General features: G+C 44.7%; 1 protein-coding gene across 1 annotated transcript in view; it reads left to right on the top strand.

The window, feature by feature from the left end:
* VIPR2 (vasoactive intestinal peptide receptor 2) overlaps positions 1-19,418 on the top strand; it is a 55,896-nt gene that overhangs the window by 9,315 nt on the left and 27,163 nt on the right. Inside the window, exons 3-4 of the mRNA XM_083705062.1 lie at positions 14,701-14,808; positions 17,435-17,532. Of these exons, the coding sequence (XP_083561188.1) occupies positions 14,701-14,808; positions 17,435-17,532 (206 nt within the window). The remainder of the gene's footprint in view (positions 1-14,700; positions 14,809-17,434; positions 17,533-19,418) is intronic.

Here is a 19,418-nt window from a genome sequence, read left to right as displayed (position 1 = left end):
TGAATATGACCATCTCTTATATTTAGAAGTGAGCGCTGTGGGATCATTTGTCTGGTAGTCTTTGAGACAGTATGTACACATTAGACCGGAACTCTTTCACCAGTGGACACTCCCACCATAAATGAAAAGACATTCCTAACTCCCCAATGATGACATTCTACCCCTCCAAGGGCAGGAGCAATGGGGAGCAGCAAATAGCACAATAGTAGGTCTTATGGGAATATCGGAAGCTGCCTTGTACCAAATCAGACCATTGGGCCATCTAGCTAGGGTTGTCCCTACCAGTAGGCAGAATGAGGCAGGCGCTTTAGGTGGCAGATAGCTGAGGGGCAGGCAACAGTGAGGTGTTGGAGAACAACTGTGTGCTAAGCAATTTGTTCTGTGGCTCTGAGGTAGCCTTGGTGGAAGATGTTGTCCCATCACCAGTGCTGAAATCAGATTAAAAGTTGGTTTTGGTCCATGGAAGAAGGTGGCTGATGCCATCTTCATCTCACACAACAAATTGAGCTTGCCCTGCATATAGTTCAGTACTGCCTGCACTATATAGTTTTTCAACCTTGAGTCTCCCAGATGCTGTTGTACTACAACTCCATCATCCCTGACCTGTCTGAGGATCATGGGAGCTGTAGTCCAGGAACTGTGGCTGAAGAACTTAGTTGTAGGGCTATACTTAGACTCTGCAGGAGTTCCTTGCACTACATGAAGATGTTTGGATTTTTTAAAATGATAAAATGTCCTATGGGGCAATGATTACATTTTTAAGATGAGGAGAAAGCGCTTGGAAGGAGGCAGTTGATTCCATTCCTTTCCTGTCTCTGCTTTTAAAACAATTTTTCACTATGGCTTTAAGTGCAATGGAACAGAAGATTATCAAAAAGCAAATACAGAAGTGAAACATTTCCCACAAGTCAGTGCCTCAACCAAGGCCATCTGCTCACAGTGTAAATAAATGATCTTTCATTCTTCTCAGTAGGGAGACAATAAATACAGCAAAGGGTTTGAAACAGAAAAGTAAACACATATCTGCCTGTAAAAGAAAATGGATCAGTAGCAATGAATTGAATTAGACTGGATGCTGTGAGTCAGAATTTTAAAAGAGTCTGTTATAGGATTTTTTTTTTAATTGGCAAGGATATCTTTATTTGACAAGGATTATAAGGTTGCCAGCCAATTGGAAGGGTGGGTTGAGAGCCAATACAAGCCTGCAGGTTCCTTGCAATCACAGAGAAAATGAGAAAGCCTAATTGCTGTGCTGGTTTGTTTTATTTATTTTCAGTTTAATTGTTGTATTTATATTCAGTAGCCCTGTAAGATGGGTTAGGCCAAAAAATATAGCACAAGGTAACCCAGTAAGCTTCTTGACTGAGTGAGGATTTGAATTTGGGTCTCCCTAGTCCTAGGTCTAGTGATGTATGGAAGTGAGAGCTGGACCATAAAGAAGGCTGATCGCCAACGAATGGATGCTTTTGAATTATGGTGCTGGAGGAGACTCTTGAGAGTCCCATGGACTCTCCATTCTGAAGGAAATCAGCCCTGAGTGCTCACTGGAAGGAAAGATTGTGAAGCTGAGGCTCCAATACTTTGGCCACCTCATGAGAAGAGAAGACTCCCTGGAGAAGACCCTGATGTTGGGAAAGATGGAGGGCACAAGGAGAAGGGGACGACAGAGGACGAGATGGTTGGACAGTGTTCTCAAAGCTACCAGCATGAGTTTGACCAAACTGTGGGAGGCAGTGGAAGATAGGAGTGCCTGGCATGCTCTGGTCCATGGGGACACGGCTAAACGACTAAACAACAACAACAGTCCTAGATCACATCCATACCATATGTTTAAATGCTATGAAACTACTTTTAACAGTCATTGCTCTCCCCCCCCCACCAAATCCTGGGAGCTGTAGTTTAAGGGTGTTGTGAGAACCCTATTCCTCTCGGAAATTGACAATTCCCAGAGTTCCCTGGGAACAGGGATTGACTGTTCGCACCAGCACTTGCCCTGCAAACCAGGATCTTAAGCCAGGATTTGATGCTGGTATGGATGAAATGATAAACTATGGTTTGTTTCAAAGCAGGATCAGTGTGCAGTAGGATAAGTATGCGAACTGAGACTCCTCACTGCTTATTCACATAATGCCAAACCATGGTTTAGTGTTCTGTTTAAATGGAACGTCTAAACGTCTAACTCATTCAATCATGGCATTTGCTGGCTTGAAAGCGTATTTGACTGCAGCAAAGCTAAATAATTGCTTCAGTGAGCATTTTTAAATGGACATGGAAGTGCTAGGAGACTAGGGGGGGGGTTGTGACCTCCTGCCCATAACGTGTCCTATTTATAGAGCACACAATAACTGCTTTAGTTGAGACCGTGGGGAACTTTGTTTTAAACGGAGATGCAATCGTGTTGCTTTTATGTTTTGCTACGGGTCCAAAAACTGTGTGGATTACCTCGTATAGATTTCAGGATTAGAGCATGCTTAGGAATCACAAAGCCCTCAGCAAGCAAACAATTCCAGAGATGAAGTTGAAGGATTTATCTAAGCACTGACTTCTCTACCTTCCGCCCGCAAGAGAACTGTTAAAGGCAAAACACTGCTGGAAGACCTTAGAATTTCTAAGTACTTTAGAAGATACCTGCTGGATCTGATCAAAGACGCATCTAGTCCATCTTTGGCCAACCACATGCCTATGGGAAGCTCACAAGCAGGGCATGAATGCAATGAATGCAATAGCAGAGCATGAATGCCCTGCTTATCACCTCCCTCAACTGATATTCAGAGGCATACCCCTTCTCAGACTTGAGGTAATATCTAGGCATCGTGCCAAGTAGCCATCAATACCTTCTCCTCCATGAAATCTGTCTTAATCCCTGTTCAGAGCTGTACAAATTGGCGGCCATCACCTTGTGGGAACAGATTCCACACTTTAACTATATGCTGCGCGAAAAAGATAGCCCTGTCGTTTGCCCCCGGCTCTTCCGAAGAAGAGTGGAACACAAATTCTCCTCTCTGCCAACCCTCACCGACAGCTTTAATTGCTGTGTAGCATAACCCTATCCCTGTTGACTCAGAAGTAAGCCCCCAGAAGTGGGGTATGCTATCAGGTTAAGTGTGTATGGGATGGGAGTTTAGGAGGGTAATCCTATAGAGGGGGCAGGGAGGAGAATCCATAACAGAGTTCCTGTTACTTACTACCCCTGTGGCCAGAGCAGAAAAATATGCTTTTCCCTTTTGTTTCTTTAATTTGACTTTTTAAAAAAATCTAACAGAAGGGAAATTAGCCCTTGCTTTGGGCATCTTAAAGAAATTAGGGTGTTTTGGACCCAGGGCCACTCTGCAAGTGTCCTGATTTAGACACTACTACCAGCAAAACACGGGGCGCGGGTGGCGCTGTAGGTTAAACCACAGACCCTAGGACTTGCCAATCAGAAGGTCGGCGGTTCGAATCCCCGCAATGGGGTGAGCTCCCATTGTTCGGTCCTTGCTCCTGCCAACCTAGCAGTTCGAATGCATGCCCCAAAGTGCAAGTAGATAAATAGGTACCGCTCCAGCGGGAAGGTAAATGGCGTTTCCGTGCGCTGCTCTGGTTCGCCAGAAGCAGCTTAGTCATGCTGGCCACATGACTCGGAAGCTGTATGCTGGCTCTCTCGGCCAATAAAGCGAGATGAGCACCGCAACCCCAGAGTCGGTCACAACTGGACCTAATGGTCAGGGGTCCATTTACCTTTACTTGCAAAACACCCACAGCAGGTAGAGTTTTCCATGCCGGTGAAGTTCTCTGCCAGCATTCTGGTGTCCTCCAGAGTACAGGTGCTTTCCTGCCATTGCATCTCCTCTTTCCTAGTGGAACAGCAGTTATAGCAGGGACGGGGAACCTGTTGGACTACAGCTGCCGTTGTCCCTGAGCACCAGCCATTTTGACTTGGGACTTGGATTCCAACAACAGCTGGTTCCCCATCCTTGATTCCTAAGTTCTACCAGCCAGGCTTCCAGCTAAGATAGGACTTCCCTGCTGGCTGTTTTAAAAGCCATCTGGGGAGTTTGGTATGAACAGTGCTTTTTCTGGGGGGATGCAGAGGGACGCATACCCCTAAACATTTTGTGAATCTTTGTACTTTTGTCCATTTTGTTGTTGTTTAGTTGTTTAGTCATGTCCGACTCTTCGTGACCCCCTGGACCAGAGCACGCCAGGCACTCCTGTCTTCCACTGCCTCCCGCAGTTTGGTCAGACTCATGTTTCTAGCTTCGAGAACACTGTCCAACCATCTCGTCCTCTGTCGTCCCCTTCTCCTTGTGCCCTCCATCTTTCCCAACATCAGGGTTTTTTCCAGGGAGTCTTCTCTTCTCATGAGGTGGCCAAAGTATTGGAGCCTCAGCTTCATGATCTGTCCTTCCAGTGAGCACTCAGGGCTGATTTCCATTTACTGTATTTATTTTTCTTGAATCAAAATGAGAGTACCCCCTAAACATTTTTTTTAATAGAAAAAAGGCACTGGGTATGAATGTTGCTTAAAGGGAAGCTGCCCGTTAATATACATGTGCTTATATCTTGATGGAACCAATATAACCCCCACATTAGACAGAGCTTTCAGGCAAGTTTGTACCTCCCCAAAGCTACCCCTATTTTTTCCCCTAAAGTGATTCAAGAAGCAACACAACACAGCTGTCTAAATATAGTAATTTCAGAAGGCTGTTTGGGATGCTCCGGCTTGGGTTTCCAGCGGGGTCTTCACTATAGACCATGTAGAAGAAGTGCTGAGCTGGTTTTGCTACTGATAAATGGTCTGCAAGTGGCATGTGACTCACATTGGTTAATTTGTTAATATGTCAACAGAAACTCACAACACAACCCTCTGCCTGTTCAATCATAAGTGAAGGCTAATTCTCAGATTGTTGCGCATAGAATGTTAGCTCCAGTATATAAAAAAGCCTAAAGTGTGGGGCTTTTTAAATATAGAAATTATAAGGATGTCAAAAAGTAAGTTTCTATATTTAGTGTTGTCAGCATTCGAGCTGAGTCCAATATTTTTGTCCTGTATGTGTTTCTAATAGCAAAAACATATTTTTCCATGGTAATAAATCACTTTGGGATATTTCTTTTTCTCTTTCCAGTTCCTTCCATAATAATAACAAGGCTAATTGCCAAAAGACACACAAATCAAGCCTGAAACGATTGTCCACATTCTTTTGATAGCCCTAAGCTGCATATTAATGATTCCTGTTGCCCTCGTGACGTTTTATAGTTGCATCTTTTTATTACCAGGTTCACTGGAACTAATTTTGGGTTAAGTTTTTCTTTTCACACGCAGCAGTAATATGAAGTATCTATAAAACTCTTAGAATTATAAGCTGGAAAGTGTGGAGAGATTTTACCGTGTGTGCGCCTGTGTGCAAAAAATCTTAGTCAATGCTTACTTTAAAAATTCATTTCCTTGGTTCTCATTTCCCAGGTTTGCAGCAGATTGATGAGAGGTAACAGTCATTTTAAAATACAGTGGTACCTTGGTTTACAACCATAATCCATTACAGAGGTCTTTTTGTAAACCAAAACAGGTTGTAACCCAAGACGCACTTTCGCCAATGGGGCCTCCCCCCCCCCCAAATTGTTCGTAATAAAAAAAAAAAGGGTTGCAATCCAAAAAAAGGTTGCAAACCGGGACACGCACTTCCAGGTTTGACGTGTTTGTAATCCAAAATGTATGCAAACCAAGAGGTATGCAAACCATGGTACGACTGTACAGTAGCACCTCGGGTTACATCACGCTCGGGTAACGTAAACTTCAGGTTGCGAAAGCAGCAAACCCTGAAGTGTTTCACTTCACGCGCATGTGCAGAAGCGATCTACCACCCCGCACACATGTGTATAACAGTGATCCTTAGGTTGCAAAAACCTCAGGATCCGGCCAGACCTCCGGAACGGATCCTGTTTGCAACCAGAGGTACCACTGTATAAAAGTTGAAATGCATTCAAAGTCCATTCAAATATAGGCAACTCCCCATTTAGCAGGGAGGGGTACATTCTCGGGCACCGCACATTTAAGTAGAATCATGTATATGGGGGACACTATTGAGAAAGCCTGCAAACACCCTCTACACCTCTGGAAACCCTTAAAAAAACAGAAATCCACCACAATCACTCCCTCCAAACCTCCTTGCTCAAACTCTCCACAAGCCTCAAAGGTTGGTGCAAAGACTCCTGGGGTTGCACTTGCAAAGGCTTGTGGGATTGCTAGACACTATTTTTGTGCCATTTTTACGCTCTTTTAGGGCTGTTTTTGCCTCTTTTTGTTCCACTTCTGGGTCCGTGGCAATCCGTGCATGCACATTTGCCTAGATAGTGCAGGTTGAAGCTCAGAGTTCACAATGCAAAGAGCGCTGATGATAGAGGAGAAAGGATGCCAAAGCCTAATTGTTGTGATTCCGGACTTACACCTTGGAGCCTTCCATTAGCCTATCATGACAAGCTCCCTCTCTAGCTCCAGCAGGGGAACGTTCATCAGTAGTCTGTGTGTACACGAAGAAAAGCAACCTTCCTATCAACATCTTTCAGATATTTTCCACAAGTGAGGGAAAGATGGACCTTTGCCCTTCATCTCTGGAACAGACCCAAAAACATCGCACTGGAGCAAAAGAAGTAATTTATTCGGCTGTCCTTTGCCACTGGTATGAATTCCGCATCCAGTCGAGCCAGAAAGTTACTCATTTTTCAGTATGTGCATAATTACCAGCGCTGCCAGACTTCTTTAAAATATAAATTAAAAAAATAAGAATTGATTGTCTTTTTGGGATTCTTGTGTGTCAGGTTTCTAATGCTGCCTTTGGCCTAAAATCAGCTGGAGGGAAAAGAAAGCCTGGTCTGGAGTCCTGTACGTGGACTGAATCCTCTTTGAGAGGCCAGAATACGTGCCGTAAATCAAACAAATAGGGGTTCTGCCCACATAGCTTTGCTAGCAACACCTAAAATGTGAAGTTACCCCAGATGGTAATGGACTGATTGTCCCTGGTTAGGATCAGAAATGGACAAAAAAACCCCACCTGAACTATATCCTCCACAAACTTGGAAAATAGCTCAGTTTCTTCCAGCTCAGTTGGATCCAGTTAGCAGGTTGGGGAAGCTTATTTGACCTCCCATTGTCTGTGTCACTGTGGCTTACCAAGAGAGAGAGGAGTGGTGCATCAGTGTGGCGGTGGAGTTTGAACAAGGTGCAAATGCTCCAATTGGAGCACTGGATTGGCTGCACTGCTGCTGACCTCACCACCACCTCACACAGAGATAAGGGACCCTTGTCGGTGGCGCAGGGAGCACCATGGGGCACAGAACCAAACCTTGCCATGCTGCCTGTTGAAACAGTTATGAACCGAAAGTACGGCAGGAGTCCTGTGGATTATGGCTGCCGCTTGTGTACTCCAAGCCTGTACATGGTTGAAGACCGGAACACATGAAATTACAAATGCATCACCTCCACAAAGACCTATGGTAGAGCTCACAATATACCTGCACATCCCTATTCCACTGTTATGGTGGCGGGCAAGCTTGCTTGCCCCCGTGATTGAGGGGGCCAGCACCGCACAATGTTCTCACATCACATGTTCACGCCACATGATGTGCCGGCGTGAGATGGGCACGGGTTGCACACATTGCGTGGCAAGCACAAATGACGTGCGCATGTCGCTGTGAGATAGCGAGGGGCAAAAGTCTACCATTACTTTGTACAATCCTGGAAGTCTGTTTCAAGCATTTTCTTTCAGGCTGGACATTAGTGGGTGGGCCGGAGTCATGTCAAATAGGTTTATTGACAGTTTGGCTTCGCTCGTATTGGATGCAGGTTACAAAGATAACAAGATCAGTATGGGATAGTATGGGGTGAGATACGCAGCACGATCCTATGCATGTTTACTCGGAAGAAACCCCATAGGAACATTTCTATACGCCCTTTCCCAATAATAATAATAGTAATAATAATAATAATAATAATAATAATAATAATAATAATAATTTATTTGTACCCCACCCATCTGGCTGGGTTTTGCCAGCCACTCTGGGCGGCTTCCAACAAAGATTAAATGTCACACATTAAAAAGATTTAATGTCACACATTAAAAACAGGGCTGCCTTCAGATGTCTTCTAAATGTCAGGTAGTTGTTTTTCTCTTTGACATCTGGTGGGAGGGCGTTCCACAGGGTGGGAGCCACTACTGACAGGGCTGCGTTCAGATGTCTTCTAAATGTCAGGTAGTTGTTTTTCTCTTTGACATCTGGTGGGAGGGTGTTCCACAGGGTGGGAGCCACTACTGAGAAGGCCCTCTGCCTGGTTCCCTGTGGCTTTGCTTATCGCAGTGAGGGACCCGCCAGAAGGCCCTTGGCGCTGGACCTCAGCGTCCGGGCAGAACAATGGGGATGGAGACGCTCCTTCAGGTATAAGCCTCCAATAAGTTTTGCATAGTCTAAAGTGGCTTACAGACATGTTTTAATAAAGTTGTTTACAGTCTGAGCAGGAGCATACAGATTGGGGGGAATGGCCAAGCTGGCTGGTAGACTATCTACTTTTCATTATGAGAACCAGATAATGTTCACTGCAATGCCAACATTAAAAAGTGATCTTAAAACTGGAAGTCAAATGAAAAGTGCAGCCATAAAGGGGGAAGATCTTGCTGGCAAGTGATCTAGAGAAGTAGAGATTTACCCTTACCATGGGAATATATTTTTTGAACCATTACCAGCTCATGTCACAGGGCAAGAAGCTTGGAGATGTTTCCAAACAGGTTATGCAAGGTTGCATATGCTCAAAGGAAATCATTGCATCAGTGTGAGGGACCCCTTTAAAAAACAAACAAACATAGAGATAATAGATTACCACTTCAGAAAATTTGATTGAAAAGCAGCTATGGACAACACTCACACAAACACACACACACACACACACACACACACACAATATAGCATTTTAAATTATTCAATCAATCCTGCGATTGGGGAGCAGTTTCACAAAATAACCTAATTAAGGTGATTGCAAATCATTAACTTGTATTTAACTCAGGTAGTTATAATTAATAGATTGAAACCCAAAAATAATTAACATAAAGTCAGACTGGTTTCCAATCCATAACTGCTATTTCATTATAATTGCTGTTTCTTTAAGATGCAATCCGCTCCATCAAAGTAACGATTTGCGATACTTGATTCTTCCATTGTAGGCCTTACACTTTTTTTTTTTTGCATAAATCATTAATGCGCAAGAGGCTTGTATAATTTGGATTTAAATAAACACAATAGCAAATCTAGTTTTATGGGTTTGTGTTTTTTAAAAAAATCTTTATTAGTGATACCCACCATCCTCTAGTACTTGGGCATTGTCCTGCATGACCACTACTTATGGTGGAAATAGGGGGTGGTTGTTTTTTAATATGACAACATTGTCAAGAAAATGGTTCTTCTGCATAGGTCTCTGGGTAAAATGCTAGCCTTTTGGAAGAAAACTGTATCCCAGTAATTGAGATGATGTCGTTAAATTGAGGCCTCTGCGCTATCTAGGCTGAGGAACTTGTTTCAGCTGTGTGGGAAAAGCCACCCACACCAAAAGACTAGAATGTTCTAGGCTTTAAGCCTCCTGATTGGTTCACCCCTCCTGCGTTTTGCTGTTTGCTTTTATTTCCCTTTGTCTTTCTTACCTGTTGCTTTGTGACACCTAGGAAACCATATCTTCTGTGCTCTGGACTACAGCTTTTGGGTCAGTGCTTTATGGTATATGCACAGGGTTAGGAAAAGTTAGCTTTACTGTTTCAGTTTGATTTATAATTTAGGCCACACCTTCACCTTCACCTTCCTGCTCCCACTCATCTTGCAGATCCAGTAACACTTCTCCATTTTGTCAAGTTGTTCCTCCTTTGATCCCATCCGTCGTCGCTCCAGGCCATCCAGCAACAGAGAAAAGAGATTTATCTTGCCTGGCTGAGACCATTCAAGAGCCTCTTAGTAATTTAGTATCTTGTCGGATAGTAGAGTGTCTACAGACTCCACTTTATGTTTTTAGGAAATGAACATCCACGTAGCCAAGAACATTTTTTCAGCAGTTCTATGAAGTGTAGGGTTGGATTCTTGGAAACGCAGTGCACACACAAAAATCAGAGACAACACACTTCATCAAGATAAAATGTATTTGGACCATGCGCAAGGAAGAGCGAAGTGCAGATAGACCATCCTTAAACAAATGTCACCCTCATTTCATCCACAGGGGACGTTCAGATTAGAGCATGGGTAAGGCCCAGGGGCCAGATCTGGCCCAATCGCCTTCTAAATCCGGCCCACGGATGGTCTAGGATTCAGCGTGTTTTTACATGAGTAGCATGTGTCCTTTTATTTAAAATTCATCTCTGAGTTATTTGTGGAGCCTGCCTGGTGTTTTTACATGAGTAGAATGTGTGCTTTTATTTAAAGTGCATCTCTGGGTTATTTGTGGGGCATAGGAATTCATTTCCCCCCTCAAAATATAATCCGCCCACCCCCCAAGGTCTGAGGGACAGTGGACCGGCCCCCTGCTGAAAAAGTTTGCTGACCCCTGGATTAGAGGAAGGTGCTTCTGCTAGGCTGGACTCTCTGTAAGCACCATACACCTTTCCCAGTTTTACCAGGCTACCAGTCCTGAATCCTTGCGTGTGAATTACATAGGATGGCAGTGCACTTGTGGCTTTGAATGCAGGCTTGTTCCACCTGCATCAAGTGGAGGAGTTGGGAGTGTGATCTGTAGTGACAAAGTGGTACCTGGTGTTGATGACATTCCTGCAGCCATCACATGTTGGAGGCTGGGTGTTTGCTGCAGGGAGCCTTCTCTGCTTACATGTAGGATTTCTGTGGTTCAACTTCATGCAGGGAGCTTACTCGAGGGCAGCAGTCTCCCCAATATAGACATTCAGCCCCCAGTGCCTAGAGAGGTGCAGGAACAGGGGTCGAAATGTTTGGGAAGGCACAGGGCCAATGGGCTCACCCCCATGGTGGCAATTGTGGTGGGTTGGGGTAGCTGAGTAGGGTTCCTGGGTTGTATCTTGTGCTAGCCATACTCAGAGTCCTACCACTGAAATTAATGCTTTTGACTAACAAGTGCATTAATTTCAATGGGTCTACTCTAAGTAGAATAGAGCTGGATACTTAAAACCCATCTTTTTATTCAGTACCTACATTTACTTCACTGTCTTTCATCTACCATGAAATTGATGAGGGATAGAGCCATATCAGTTTTATGGTTGCCATTTTTCTTCAGCTTTCCCCTCCTGTGAAAGTGATAAGGGAAAGAGGAGCAGCCCTATGACTAGAATTCTCCTTTGCATAATAAAGTTTGTAAATGTGGTAGATAACGAGATCTCTTTGATGTGCATGATTTATTCCTATGCCAGAATTAAGTTTTCTCATCACAATATTTTTGGGGCTCTTTCACTTGGAATTCTAAACGTTTCTGATTATACCCAAGTCGTTAGATCCTAATGCATTTTGATGGCAAAGTAAAAATAATTCAGTCTTGTTAGTATTGCTGCCTTTTAGTAACCCAGTGCTTATTTATTGTGGCACTTGGCAGTAAATAATAATTTTCCCAAAGCAAAATCAATCATTGGAATAATATGCCAGAAGCAAACTAAAGCAGTTTTTTTAGAAGTGATGGAGAATAAGTGGTGCTTTGGTTTGCCTTATATGCTTAATATATGGAAGAGTGTTGTCACGCTACAGTTTGCTTGGCCACAGACAGGTGGTGCTGTGATGTGAAGCAGTCTTCTTTTTGTCTTCCCGACAATTGTTGGTGTGGTTCAGTGTTCTTTTAATCCCCGTTGCCTCTGTTAAAATAATCAAACTAGCAGGTGAAAGTACACACAAGGTACACACATTCAAGGCTAGAGGAAAGTCTGTTCCATAGCAGTGAAGGGGCAAGAAATGATTGTGAGGAAGCCAAGTAGTGTCAGAATCTAGGAGAGGGTCAGTTGCATAGCTGTCAACCGTCCCTTATTTGGCGGGAAACTCCCTTATCCCAGTGCCGTGTCCCAGTGCTGTCCTGGATTGATGATGTCCCTTAAATTTCCTGGGTTTCAATGCTGCCTGGGAGAAAAGGGCTACTACCCCCACCTCCCAGCCACCCCCACTCGCAGGGATAAGACCCATCCCCACAAGGGTCTGCTTACATCGCGGCAGGTGAGCATCCATCTATCTCGGGAGTTAAGGGAGGAGCGCGCCTTCAGGGGAGAATGTCAGCTTGTTGGAGAGTCACAGCGCCCGCCACTCAACACACCCAACAGCCCATAACTCCTAGGGCGCACCAGGAGCTGCAAAGATAATGTGCACTCGGGGGCAATCCGCCTACGGGGCGCGACTATGGTGCCATCTGGGGGCTTCCTTCCCCAAATGAAAAGCGGCTAGCTAGCCCCCCCCTCCCTGGACTCCAGCAAGACTTGGGGAGCTCTAAGCAGGTGGAGGTAACCGCGTCCGGCCCATCCTGTCAGACGACAGGGCTCACCCCCTTCTTTAAAGAGCCAGCAGGGAGAGAACTATCGCTGCTACAGCCGCCCGAGGCATCCCTTACGACTTTGGCATGCACAGCTAGATATGCAGGGTCTTGCTCGGTGTAGGATCTAGGGCAGGCATGCACTGGCGGAGGAAGAGGAGGGTGGGGGAGCGCCCAGCCCCCGGCAGCGCGATCCTGGCAGGGTGCAATCGCGGCTGCCCCCCCCCGCTGGGCTCCCTGCCCCCAGGACGCACGCCAGCCCACCCCCTGTGCCGCAGCATGAAGCTCTGCCACTGCAGGCATGCGCAACAGGTCTCTTGGGAGTTGGACGTACCTGATCTAGGGGGAGGGGGATCCTTTTAGATTACCTGCTGCGCTGTTTTTCTCTGGGGCATTGTCACCTCTTGTCGGGACCTGGTAACGATCCTGTAGCCAACCTGCCCGAGCCGATGGCAGTCGAATCCTTGTGCACCCTTTTTTTCTTTTAATGACCATTCCCCTCGCCTGTTTCCGTTGTCGTATCACAGTGCTGTACACGTCCGACATAGGGGAAAGGAAAGGAGCTGGTTGACTAAAATCCCTTATTTTGGCTGCTGATCCCTTATTTTCGAGGCTGCTGGTCCCTTATTTTCAAATCTGTAAGTTGACAGCTATGGTCAGTTGAGTAGAGCAGGGTCAGGTGGAGAAAGCAAAGCAGGTGTGACTAGGTATCTGGAAAAATAGCCAAAGGACACCTGATCTGGAAGCAGCTGAAATTTCCAGGACCATGGTTGACCTGACCAGGAATGGGGCAGAAATTTGATTTTGTTTGCATTTTAATGAGAAGCAAGTCAATCCACACTTCTTGAACCAAAAACACAATTAGGCTATCCTTTGAAATTTGCAGTTCTCCGAATTTTGAAGTGCAGGTCTCCAGCTAAACAATGCATGCAAAAATGCATACATTAGGAGGAAGTATGCATTAAAAAGTGAAGTTCTCCACAAACATGGCGTACGATTACTTAGGGAGACATGAATCAGCTCTATTTCTGCATGATTCATTGGTAACATTTTCCCCTTAGAAAGCCCATTTTAATAAGGTTCCAAAAGATTTGTTACTAAGATTTATGAGTTGAAATTGTTCATTAAGCCTTGCTGCTTTTATAGTATAATTCTTTAAATCAGGAAACAGATGAGGGCAATTGCATTAATTACATCATAATAACATTGCTCGCACAGTAATCTTTGTAAACAAACACATTCTGCGAGGGAAATAGGTTGTTAACACAGTCTCTGCTTAATTAGGGTACACAGGAGTGGATCAAATCTTGCTTGAGTTGCTGATACAGAAAATCCTATGGGAGATAAGTCAACCAATATTTGTTTCTTATTGAGTCTGCAAATCTGTGTTGGATTGCCAGCATCCATTTTAGGTACCCAAGAGGCCAGGGGTATTATTTTTCCATTCGAAATGTAAAATAATTGATAGGCAGTCACAGGCAGAACTGTGTGTATTTTGTGAGGGGAAGGATGGCACCCTCCTGTTCCACATACAGAAACTAATGGTGTTGGCAGCTGACTTTTAGCTCACCCCTGGCAGTGTGGCAATATCCTCCACAGCAGGCTGGCTTAGGGAGGTGTAGGGCACGCCATGTGGTACACTCAGACTCTTGAGAGCTTGTCGCCATTTCCCACTCCACAACATCCACCACCTCAATGGGAGGCCTGCCCTGTCCAGACATGACTTATTCCTATTACCTGCAGAGATCCATCAGTGTACCTCATCCTTTGCAAAGTACAGGAAGACGGTTCCTGATGGCAAAGAGCTAACGATATAAAACCTGCTACATTTTCAGATGTTGGGGTTTTTTTTAATATTTCATAATAACCAAAAACACAGGCGCTTCCTTAGAAGTACAGTGGTAGCTCGGGTTAAGTACTTAATTCGTTCCAGAGGTCCGTTCTTAACCTGAAACTGTTCTTAACCTGAAGCACCACTTTAGCTAATGGGGCCTCCCGCTGCTGCTGCGCCGCCATGGCACGATTTCTGTTCTCATCCTGAAGCAAAGTTCTTAACCCAAGGCACTATTTCTGGGTTAGTGGAGTCTGTAACCTGAAGCGTATGTAACCTGAAGCGTATGTAACCCGAGGTACCACTGTAATTGTGGAAGAGGGAAGAACACAGTGGGAGGAGGGATTCACTCAAGGAGCTCCAGATGAGATGCTTTCTGCTTGCTTTTTTCCAGGGTGTGTTGGGATCTGGGATAACATTACCTGCTGGCACCCTGCAGAAATTGGAGAAACTGTGACAGTACCATGTCCAAAAGTCTTCAGCAATTTTTTCAGCAAATCAGGTAATATATCTTTTATATAATGGAAACCATATTGAGGTATGTGTGTGTTTTTTAAAGGGTTCTCATGTGCAGGTAACAACAGCCAGAAATTAAGAAATAATTTTTCCTACGAAGAGTTCATTTTTAATTTGGTGATGGGCAACTTACATACAGAAAGGATTGTTGTTGTCATTGTCGTTGTTGTTTTAATACCTGTATCTCAAGATGTGTACACTTACAAAGGCTTACTGCATGTCTATAATCTTGAAAACATGCAAGTGATTATATTCAGGTTTGCATCAAGGCCATAGTGCTGAGCAATTTCTATGAATGTATGTCATGGATATCAGGTCGGCAGGGTCTGTGACCCACCAAACCAAAACGCAGTCCACCAGCTGTATATGGTGTTCCATGGGACTCTGGGTTTTGCAGCCTGTCCAGAACAGTAAACACAGGGCAGAAGGGTGGAGCTTGATTATGCACCTGGTAGGCCTCACAACTCATGACTTGTGGGGCCAGCCCTATCATTGGACAGAGTGACACGGCTGCCTCAGGCTGCAGTTGCTGAGAGGTGGAAAGTGGAAATAACTGTGTGGTCTGCACTGCACCCCCTATGCTGCCCTGCAGTGAGATTCGGCTGCCAGTCTAGTTGGCTTTTGTACATGGAATGGGAAAAGGCACCATCTTGTCTTAGGCCACAGGCAGAAAAATATCTTCAGAGTGACCCTGATGACTGGTGGATGTCGACTGTTATAGAGGCCTGCCTTTATGTGGGTTATGGGCCACATTGGACCATATCTGTCCCTGGATCTATCTTATACACCTGGCAAGAAACAAGAGAATGCCTTAGGAGAACCCTAGGCCAACACATGCCCCCTCTCCAGCATCATTGGACCCCTACGCATGGGGCATAGCATTTGAACAGTGTGTGAAACCCAACATATGCTGACCTATTTTGCTCAATATTTTAGATAAGATCTGAAATATTGTGCAGGACCTTTTTTAGAAGTGTACATTCAGCATCAGCAGAGGATGGACCACGTTTGTGTCCTTCGCTTAATGGTATAGCATGTGGCTTGCGTGTAGAAGGTCCCATGTTCAGTCCCCAGCATCTCTAGATAGGATTGGTTGTGTTCCCCATCTGAAATCCTGGACAGCCTCTGCTAGTCAGTGTAGACCATGGGTAGGCAAACTAAGCCCTGGGGGCCGGATCCGGCCCAATCGCCTTCAAAATCCGGCCCACGGACGGTCCGGGAATCAGCGTGTTTTTACATGAGTAGAATGTGCCTTTTTATTTAAAATGCATCTTTGGGTTATTTGTGGGGCCTGCCTAGTGTTTTTACATAAGTAGAATGTGTGCTTTTATTTAAAATGCATCTCGGGTTATTTGTGGGGCATAGGAATTTGTTCATTTCCCCCCAAAAAATATAGTCCAGCCCCCCACAAGGTCTGAGGGACAGTGGGCCAGCCCCCTGCTGAAAAAGTTTGCTGACCCCTGGTGTAGACAATATTTTGCTATGTAGACCAGTAATCTAACTCAGTATAAGGCATCTTTCTACGTTCTGTGTTTCCGTGTTCCCACCTTACTTATGGGATGGATTCAAGGGCAGGTGTTCCCAATCCAACACGCTGGTCTGATTATTTCAGGGTTATGACTCTAGTCATTCTGGATATGTAGATTTATTTAAGCAGAATTAGCGTTCAGAAGAGTTTCCTGCGAAGTTCTGGGACAATAGGAAAGCCCTCCAGTTTGTTGTTCCTTCTAGAACTTTCTCTCATCTCTGCTCCTCTTCTCATAATTGGGACAAGGCTTTTAGAAACACATTATAAGCGAAATTGGGAATTGCTGTGTGTCAGAAGAATATTCATCTCTCCAGCTAGTTATTCATCACTGCAGGATCTGAAGGCTTTAATAACCCTGCCATAGATCATTCAATATCACCTTAAATAATAGTGTAGGGTAATGAAAGGCTTTTTATGAAGATAATTTTATTCAAATTACGTCCCCATCTAACACATTTATAGCCGCAAATTAGTCTTCTCAAAAGCTGGACGCTAATAGAACCTCTGCCAAGTGATTTTTAAATGTCGCACGGAGCCTCCTGATCTGTTGCTGATGAAGAACACACCCATACCTGGGGGAAGTATTTGGTCATTTTTCTAGTCGTGGCAATACCATGGATGCTTTTGTTTTATTTTGGGATGATGAGACACAAGTTAGGTTATCTGAAGTAAGTGCTCTGACTTTGGCCAAATATAGACACATGGGTTCTCTTGACTTCAGCGTCAAGATACTCAGGGCAATCTTGACCCCTGGCTGGAAGCAACAGGGCAGACTCAGCACTGAATCTAAAGTCCTGTCACCTCCACTGGCTTGGGAAGTGGGAAATGGCCAGTTTAGGGAGCTTGCTGCTGGTTACCACTGGTGGTAGCTTCCCACCTGCCAGAGTGAAACTAGGCCTCCATTGTGACTGGGCAAACACCACCACAACACTCCTCTCTGTTGGTGGAGGCTAGTGATGGTGTGTACATTACTATATGTTATAGTAGATTGGCAGCAGGAGCCTCAAGTCACCTGTGAGGGACAACCTGTTTAGTGAATTAGAATTCCACTCCTGATTGCTACACTTTCCCCCCTTTTGTTTAGGAAATATCAGCAAAAATTGTACAAGTAACGGTTGGACAGATATATTTCCAGATTTCTTCTTTGCTTGTGGATACAAAGAAGTTGACGAAGACAGCGCGGTAAGTCAAACAATTCTATGACTCGGAATCGAATGTACTGGAGAACTATTGAAATTTTATGCTGCCTATTTGTGTTAATTAAAGGAAAACACAATCAAACTAAATGTTAGAGATGGAACACCATCCAGGTCAGTTTTAGAAAGTGCAACATAAAACACTGCTCCTGGAAGACTGCATAGATCCATCTTAATTGTAGTGGCCCAAACCAATTGGCCTTTATGGGTCAAAACCAGCACCTAGAGTTGATTTTAGAAGGCAGTATGGACCCAGCGGAGATGCTGGAACATTGGTCGAATGTTCTAGAAATTCTAATTCTGCATATGTACTGAATCAAATATGCTTTATCATCAAATAAATCTTGTGTTTTCCGTATTTGTTGACTTTTTCCTCCTGTGACACTGCTGACTAACTGCAGAAAGCCTTTAAAACCAAATGATAAACTCTACCTCATACAATCTTGTTTCCTACAGTATGCACTCAATCAATTTTTGGATCATTTTCAGGACCATACTAGGCCTTGTTTGAGAAATCATCCATTTTTTAAAAAAAAAAATGGTGCTGTGGAAGTAAAATTAAATCTTGCACTCTTTCCCCCATCAAAATCACCCCCCATAGCTGCTATTTGTCCCTACAGAACAAAACATGCAGGCACCTGTGAGGCTTGTTTGTTTTGCCCTGTGGAGCAAATAGCAGCTTTAGGGGGCATTAACTGGGTTAATGGGAGAGGAAGTTAGCTAAACCCACCCCACCCCGTGCCACATTACCTCATGCATCTCTAGAGGTAGAACCTAGAGGAGGGGAAAGGTGTAGAAACGGACTCTGAATTGCAGGTTGTTTGGGAACCTTGAGGGCCTGTGTCCCTGTGCAAGGGATTTACTTGAAGATGAGGCCTGTGGTGTAAATATTACATAGAAGTCACCTTTACGGTGGGATGACTGGGAAACATTTCTGTGATGCTGGTCCTGCTCTAGCATTTTGTGGCCATGCTGGCAATCTCTACCACCACCACCCCCAAAAAATTATTGCAGCGGAAATTACAAGTCGTTCATGTTGACATTTTTCACAATGCTGTAGTTATTTTCTAAAGAAATGTGGGTGAAAACCTTCCGGCCTATTTCTGAGGAAACATACTGATCACTGAGGTTGTTGTTGTTGTTGTTATTGATTCCCATGAGGCACCCCAAAGCAATTTATAGTTGTTCTCCTTGGCCTTGGTTTTGGTCACGGGATAAACCAGTTAAGCTGGTTAGGTGGAAGTGGGCTCTTCAGAACCACAAACCCCTCTCACCACCCCTCACATAGCTGAAGCCATGTGCCTAACGCATCCTCCTCCATGGTCTTGCTGTTTCCGTCTACAGTGAAATTGCACATGCTCCATAGCTGTCAACTTACAGATTTGAAAATAAGGGACCAGCAGCCTTGAAAAAAAGGGACCAGCAGCCAAAATAAGGGACCTGCAGCCTCACCTGTTCCAGGCACTCCAGTCTTCCTGTCCTCCTGCAGTCTGGTCAAACTCATGCTGGGTAGCTTCGAGAACACTGTCCGACCAACTTTGTAACCAGAGGTTCAACTGAATAGAATCTGAATCACATGCACCATAAGGCCTATGCAGCCTCAACTTAAGATGGCTCCCTGGCCTGGCTTTGCACTGCAAAGTTTGCAGCAGCACGTGCAACAAAATGGCGTCCAGCATTCAAAACCCCCCTCAGCTTGTATTAACTAGCCACACACAAGGCATGCAAGCTCCACCCCCCAGTCATTCATAGACTTCTTATTGGGTGAGCAACACAGCCAAGCAACACAGTTGGAGCCTCCCTCCTCCTTGGCCGGCAGGGAGGGAGGGAGAGGAGCTGCTTCCTTTGAAATTTAAGGGACATCATTTAAGG

The sequence above is a fragment of the Podarcis gaigeae genome (assembly GCF_964106915.1).
Source record: "Podarcis gaigeae genome assembly, chromosome: 12".
Taxonomy (NCBI): domain Eukaryota; kingdom Metazoa; phylum Chordata; class Lepidosauria; order Squamata; family Lacertidae; genus Podarcis; species Podarcis gaigeae.
This window is presented reverse-complemented; position numbering and strand designations above follow the sequence as displayed.